Source organism: Pecten maximus, chromosome 1 (genome assembly GCF_902652985.1).
Source record: "Pecten maximus chromosome 1, xPecMax1.1, whole genome shotgun sequence".
Classification (NCBI taxonomy): Eukaryota; Metazoa; Mollusca; class Bivalvia; order Pectinida; family Pectinidae; genus Pecten; species Pecten maximus.
The window spans coordinates 29,708,308-29,716,344 of record NC_047015.1 but is presented as its reverse complement, the minus strand read 5'-3'; the positions used below and the strand labels follow the sequence as shown (position 1 = coordinate 29,716,344).

Genomic DNA, 8,037 nt, shown 5'->3' with positions numbered 1-8,037 from the left:
GACTGACTCACGTCGTTATATATCACTGTACGGGGGACTGACTAACGTCGTTATATATCACTGTACGGGTGACTGACTAACGTCGTTATATATCACTGTACGGGGGACTGACTTACGTCGTTATATATCACTGTACGGGGGACTGACTTACGTCGTTATATATCACGATACGGGGGACTGACTTACGTCGTTATATATCACTGTACGGGGGACTGACTTACGTCGTTATATATCACTGTACGGGGGACTGACTTACGTCGTTATATATCACTGTACGGGGGACTGACTTACGTCGTTATATATCACTATACGGGAGACTGACTTACCTCGTTATATATCACTAGTAGCGGAGTGACTGACTTAACGTCGGTATATATCGACTGTAGCGGGATGACTGCGTACGTCGTTATATATCACTGTCGGGGAGACTGGACTTACGTCGTTATAGTATCACGATAGCGGGGGGACGGGACCTACGTCTGTCGTATAATTCAACTATACTGAGTACTGACTTAGGTCGTTTATATATCACTGATAGCGAGGGAACTGACTTACGTCGTTATCTATCACTGTAGGCGGGGGAACTGACTTACGGTCGTTATACTCTCACTGTACGGGGACTTGACTATCACCGTCGTTATATTTCACTGTACGGGGGACTGACTTACCTCGTTATATATCACTGTACGGGGGCGGGACTGACTTACGTATATATTATCACTGTACGGGGGACTGACTAATACAGTCGTTATATATCACTAAGGGGGACTGACTCAAGTCGTTATATATCACTGTACGGGGGACTGACTTATGTCGTTATATATCACTGTACGGGGGACGGACTTACGTCGTTATATATCACTGTATGGGGGACTGACTTATACCGTCGTTATATGTCACTCTACGGGTGACTGACATACGTCGTTATATATCACTGTACGGGGGACTGACTAATGTCGTTATATATCACTGTACGGGTGACTGACTCACGTCGTTATATATCACTGGACGGGGGACTGACTTATACCTCTCGTTATATATCACTGTACGGGGGACTGACTTACGTCGTTATATATCACTGTACGGGGGGACTGACTTACGTCGTTATATATCACTGTACGGGGGACTGACTCACGTCATTATATATCACTGTACGGGGGACTGACTAACGTCGTTATACATCACTGTACGGGGGACTGACTTACGTCGTTATATATCACTGATACAGGGGACGGACTTATACCGTCGTTATATCACTGTACGGGGGACTGACTTATACCGTCGTTATATATCACTGTACGGGGGATAGACTTATACAGTCGTTATATATCACTGTACGGGGGACTGACTTACGTCGTTATATATCACTGTACGGGGGACTGACTTACGTCGTTATATATCACTGTACGGGGGGACTGACTAACGTCGTTATATATCACTGTACGGGGGACTCACTCACGTCGTTATATATCACTGTACGGGGACTGACTTATACCGTCGTTATATATCACTGTACGGGGACTGACTTACGTCGTTATATATCACTGTACGGGGGACTGACTTATACCGTCGTTATATATCACTGTACGGGGGACTGACTTATGTCGTTATATATCACTGTACGGGACTGACTTACGTCGTTATATATCACTGTACGGGGGACTGACTTATGTCGTTATACATATGTATATCACTGTACGGGGACTGACTGATGTCGTTATTTATCACTGTACGGGGACTGACTTACGTCGTTATATATCACTGTACGGTGGACTGACTAACGTCGTTATATATCACTGTACGGGGGACTGAATTATGTCGTTATATATCAGTCTTGGAGGAAGGAATGAGGGGAAGGGGAGGCGGATTAGGAGGAGGAGCTGTCCGATATCCTCGGTATATATCACTATAAGGGGATGTCTGATACTGTCGGTTTGTACGGGGGTGGGGGAAGGGGGGGGGGGAGGGGGGGGGGGTTCGGGTTCGGGGTGGGAAGCTGCTTTATATTCTTACGTATGCAGAGTCTATGTTTCAAAATAACATATGATGTGTTATCTTATAGAAGATACATGTAAGACTAATATGTGATTCTATCCTATAGAGAATGTTACTTTGTACTGATGCAACTATTTGATAGAAGATATAACATATGTACATTTATTACTGCCCTATGGCACTTTGTAGTTATGTTACTATCTTATAGAAGATATGTCTTGTGTATTACTACCCTATAATGTTACTTTATAGTTTTGTTACTATCTTATAGACGTTATAAATAATGTGTTACTTCCATATATTGAATGTTACTTTGTAGTGATGTTACTATCTTATAGACAATATGAATCATGTGTTACTAATCAACTTAGAATGTTACTTTGTAGTGATGTTACTATCTTATAGACAATATAACTAATGTGTTACTACCGTATAGAATGCTACTTTGTAGTAATGTTATTTTGTACTTATGTTACTATCCTAAAGAACATAATCTATTTGTTACTAGCCTATAGAGGGTGTGATTTTTTACTTATGTTACTATCCTGTAGAGGGTGTGACTAAACGTATCACTACCCAATAGAGAATGTTACTTATTTGTTACTATCCTGTAGAGGGCGTGACTAAACGTATCACTATCTAATAGAGAATGTTACTTATTTGTTATTATCCTGTAGAAAGCGTTACATGCATATATGCTACATTCCTATAGAATTAAATTTTGTCGATTTAATCTTTCAGATGACGTAAATCACAACCTGTATTTAGAACAAGTTGTGGTTACATGTATAAGGAATGTCCACGTTGTAGCAAATGTACAGTATGTGCATATACAATATATCAAACCTGTTTTATATTTCACAGAATTTAGAAGATATGCATTAAAAGTGTGCATGTTATATGAGGCACACGCCACGAATGTCAATAAAATACAAGGACACCAGGATACAGTCAGACCTGTTCGTCTTTATTTATATAAAAATAGCACTTTTGCATATATGTGACAAGTCGAATTACAGTTACAGCAGGACGAGATGCCTGTGGCTATCCGTACACACCAGACCTAGTAATGCTGTTTCCATGTACGCTGGTACTAGAATTATATACAATTATCTTTTTCGGGATGCTTAAGTTTTATTTATAATGGTACTGACGTCACGTGAGAACGTCACTTTATGTGTTTATAATGTACTTATTAAATGCGGTTGGGTGGAGGTATACGTGTTGTTGACCAGACAATATCTCCTCTCCATTAATCGTCCAACTGACATCTTATCATTTCTACATCCGCTTTCATTACCACATGTAAGACAATACGACCAGCGATCTGAAACTTTCAATAAATGGGGACGATAGCCGCACTGATCCGAGTGCTGTACTCATGCGCGGGTCTTATCTGACGTCACTCGATCTGCAGACGACCGTTATGGAAGCTTTCGACGGGGAGGTAATTAGCTTGCACGTCAATGCTACCGCCCGAGCTATCCGATTACTGATCGCAATTCTTACGATGAAGCGGATAAAGTCCAGATACAACCTAATTCAGGTTTAAAACTTTAGAATGTTACATTGCATGAATGTGATTCGAAAAAGATTAACCAATAAATTATGTCATTTGTCGTATTATTGAGCCTTATCAATACCTCTGTCAGCCACTGTAGTTATAGCAGATGATAGATATATACCTCAGACAAAGCTACAATTACAGTGCATAAAATATAGAAGATGCAGTTCTAAGATAAGGATGTTAAATGTAGCGGACACGCACAGATCGGTTACAGCTGGTCCATGAAGGAACGGGAGTTATCTCCCTTTATATCGACCGGCCGCTCTAAGTTTTGGAAATGACTAAGTATAGACTCGCACCCCTCACTCACTCGCTTGTTTACTTTACTACTAGATACACAATCTATCACAGATACTTGATAAACAACGATGATAAAACACACCTACTATGTGTGACCCAGCTGAGGTCACGGTAACGATGTAACATTTTGAATATAGGCTCAACAATCCTGCTCTCTCCTAGTACACTCACCGGCATATAGGTACATACCGACTTTATCACAGGTAGTCTACATACATAATGACAGGTATATATATATATATATATTAATATCAGGTATAGTCTACATGTATACCTAACGACGGGTTTGACCAGACAACTACATGCATATATGTATAATGTTTCATGTATGATGCTAACACAATGTAATCTGCATATTACCTGACGTGATATCCACAGGGATGACATGCCCTTATTTCAAATACATTATACAGGTATGATGGGTATTTCACTGAAAAGTATGATGGATATTTCACACACATATCAACGAGTATGATGGGTATTTCACACACATACCGACAAGTATGATGGGTATTTCACACACATACCGACAAGTATGATAGGGTATTTCACACACATATCAACGAGTATGATGGGTATTTCACACACATACCGACAAGTATGATGGGTATTTCACACACAGATAAAGGATATAGGGATGATGGATATTTTGAATACGTGACCGAAATATATTTTACATTGATGTTGACAAGTTACGAACAATCATTGTCTGCACGGGTACTGTACCCAAGTCATCAATGTGTATGATCCAATGACACGTAGTAGACATGACGGGCGATTGATAGATATTATTACCAATGGTCATGACAGGTAATTAACAAAGTTAACGAATGTACGTGGAATTTGTGAAATATGTCTAATTTATAAACCGGACTGTCTGGTGGCTCACTGAATAGCGGGCTCGCCTTTCACCGAGACGGCCGATGTTCGATTCCTTAATCGGACGTGAAAAGGCATGTTCACTTACTGTGTTACTGTGTACCACAGTTTTTTTTATATAATTGTTTGAAATAACGATCATAATGAGATATTTACCGATTGACAAGGAATCTAGAATTACAGTAACAGCTCGTCCTTACTAGAATTCTACATGTGTGTGGTTGTCATTAGACCCCCTACCCCAAGAAGGGTTGTTTGCCTCGGTCCTCAGAAACTCAGATCCCCGAAATGGCCAGACAAAAAAAGGTATATTATAATCCGTTGATCTCACTTGTCAGCTTACCATTAGACTTTTCAAATATGTTGTAACTTCAATGATTCGGTAACGGACCAGAGTGTTTATTTCTCCAAAAACTGTAATAATTATTGCCGGGTGCATGCTTATTTTGAATTAGTGAAATGATTTATCCTGAGTTAACCTGACTGAATGACCTGTCTTCCCATGGTCACCTGGTCGAAATTGATTTATACTCAAGAATGTGTAATGACCAGTATCTGAGTTCCTGGTCAAAATGACCTTTGGTCAGATTTCATAGCCACAATGACCTACTGTACTCTTATACGGTAAAAATGACCTGTCCTTTCAGTATTTAGTCAAAATAACATATTATTTAGATAACCTGGTCAAAACTAAATATTTCAAGATAAACTTATCGAAATAGCCTATCTTTAATGTGCCCGGTCAAAACAATCCTTCTTCAGAGCGCATATTGGAAATCGAACGTCACCTTCGTACATTTGTATGTATTGTATATCCAGGTATTATAGAGAAAACATCTTAATCTGTTAACACAACTAGTATCTTAATAGATAATTAACAACCAGAATATTACAGCGTGTTTTAAAGCTTTCTGAATGTGTCGGGTGACCATGTAGGGGATGTCCTAGTCACCACCGTCAGAGTGTCTCACCGTCACCCAGATACAACATGCGCGCCGCCCCTATACCGACGGAATGTAACTACACAGATATAGGCCATCTATACATATAATCGTCTTAATAACACATATATTATCACAATGAAATATCTCATTAACTGTCACTAACAAATTAATATATTTTTGATATATTTCTAAACTCAATAATAAATAAAATCTGTCTAGAATGGGTCATATAGTCCGTATATCTTTGTGTACGTCTCTGAACTTCGGCACGCCCACCGATCAATTATTGACTTGGATGTTTCTTACATTTCCTGAAATGAATCATGTCATTTCCCCGTAGGGACAATCACGATTACAACATGTCCCGGGATGGACTTGGACTGTCTCGACGGGACGTACAGAAATCTAAATCCTGTATGGAGACTATAGCGTCACCAGAGGAGAAATCACCGGCCAAATCCTCGCTATATACATTTACGTGCGACTTGTCAACTAGACGAAACACACTCCGAACCAGCTGTCCAGTAACAGTTCTAACCTCCCGATACCCGGAACTTTTGCCTTAGAGACGGTAGACAATTGACACATTCTCCCGATATCCGGAACTTTTGCCTTAGAGACGGTAGACAATTGACACATTCTCCAGTTGTCCGGAACTTTTGCCTTAGAGACGGTAGACAATTGACATATTGGACACATCACACCGTAATCAATATCTATTGCTGGTTGTATGTATCATTTGTCACGTGTCAGTCGTTAAGTCGGACTTTCTCCAAATGTTCCACATGTGTCTCAGAGTTAACGGGGGCATACTGTCTATGGTTAAGCTCTAGGCCATTCGACTGTCTAGATGAGTTCCGAGAAACGTCCGACAGGATTTTCCTCCCGAACACGTTCTTGAGAACCCCCAATAAAACTCTGCGGAACTTTTGACCAACAAGAGTATAAATTAAAAAGTTCACAGACGAATTAGCTACAAAAAGGATGTTACTCACAGCCAGCCACTTGATCATCATAACGTTATTAAACAAAAAGTCAAACTGGGCGAACAAACCCGGTGTTTGGCACAAAATAAATACAACAACAATCAGAACCAAAACGAGACTGAGGTTGGCTTCCTGGTCGTCCTGAATGTTCATTCCAGCTCGTCGTGCACGCATGCGCATGAGTTCCATGATGATAAGAATGTTAAGCACTGTTAACACACTGAGAGGGATGATGTAGATGATACTGGCGTACATCCACACTGAGTACACTTTAGTATAAAAGAAGTTTTCGCCGAACGCCGTTGTAACAAGCAGAAAACATTCATGGCCGGCTGGCACCTCGGGTCCTGGGTCCGGACAGGGCTTTTGGGCCATGGTGGCGAACAGTCGTGGAATGTTGTAGGCAATAGAAGTGACGGTAATGACAATAAGGGTGATGTAAGTCTTTTTGCGCGTGCAGATCTTTTGAGCGCGGAACGGGTGACAAATGGCGATGTAGCGTTCTACCGACACAGACACCGTGATCCAGACATTGCATTGCTGGATACTCATGATGAGGAAGAAGACGCCCGTGTAGAGGTTCGGATAAATGACGTCTTTGTAATACCACAGTTCGGGATGGAACAACGAGATTGAGTAGGGAGTGAGAGCCACACAGGCTACGATAATGATACCGGTATCTGTCACAACAAGCGCGCACAAGAACAAAATGGTAGTGGACTGCATCTCCTTACGCCAAAGTACCATCATGGTGAGGATGTTTCCGATAACGCCCAATACCGAGATGATGGGAAGAGCGATGCCATTACACATGTATTGCATGTAGAAAGCGTCCAGCTGATCCGTACTATTGCCCGTGTCCTGAATGTATTTGCCTCCATAGGACAAGTTTAATGCGAAGTTCGTTTCACTCACACCCATGATCAAGCTGTGCCACACACCGGAATTTACTGACTGGTGATAGGTCGAGTTTTGAGATTATCAAGGCTGGTGTCCATGCAGGCGATTGTCTGAAAATATAAGAAGACGTTTAAAAGGTTGTGTATATGCAATCAATTAATTACATGGCGCAGAATATCAAACAAACATAACGATATACGCGGCATTGTGGCGACGCCACTCGTCTGAAAACGTCTATCGCCACTGGAGGTGAAGGTACAATTTGTATGTTACCAGAAGCTCTGACGGCATCAATCTGCCAGTTAATCGTTCGGACCCGCCGGTGAGTGATTACCTCCCGTTGTTTCGTAAGTGATCACCGCGCCCGGACTCTCATCTTTCACACTATACCTACACCGCTGGGCACCTTTTTTAGACATTACTCCGCACTTACCTACATGTGCCTTACCGAAATAAGTTTAAAATT

The 8,037-nt window shown here is 41.1% G+C and overlaps 1 protein-coding gene across 4 annotated transcripts in view; it reads right to left on the bottom strand.

Annotated features, from left to right (window-relative positions):
• Positions 1 to 2,941: 2,941 nt before the first annotated feature.
• Positions 2,942 to 8,037, bottom strand: part of LOC117329703 (FMRFamide receptor-like) — a 76,589-nt gene continuing 71,493 nt past the window's right edge. For all 4 annotated transcript variants that reach the window (XM_033887784.1, XM_033887803.1, XM_033887792.1 and 1 more), the window contains one exon: positions 2,942 to 7,681. In XM_033887784.1, the coding sequence (XP_033743675.1) occupies positions 6,435 to 7,592 (1,158 nt within the window). In that variant the 5' untranslated portion in view covers positions 7,593 to 7,681 and the 3' untranslated portion in view covers positions 2,942 to 6,434. The remainder of the gene's footprint in view (positions 7,682 to 8,037) is intronic.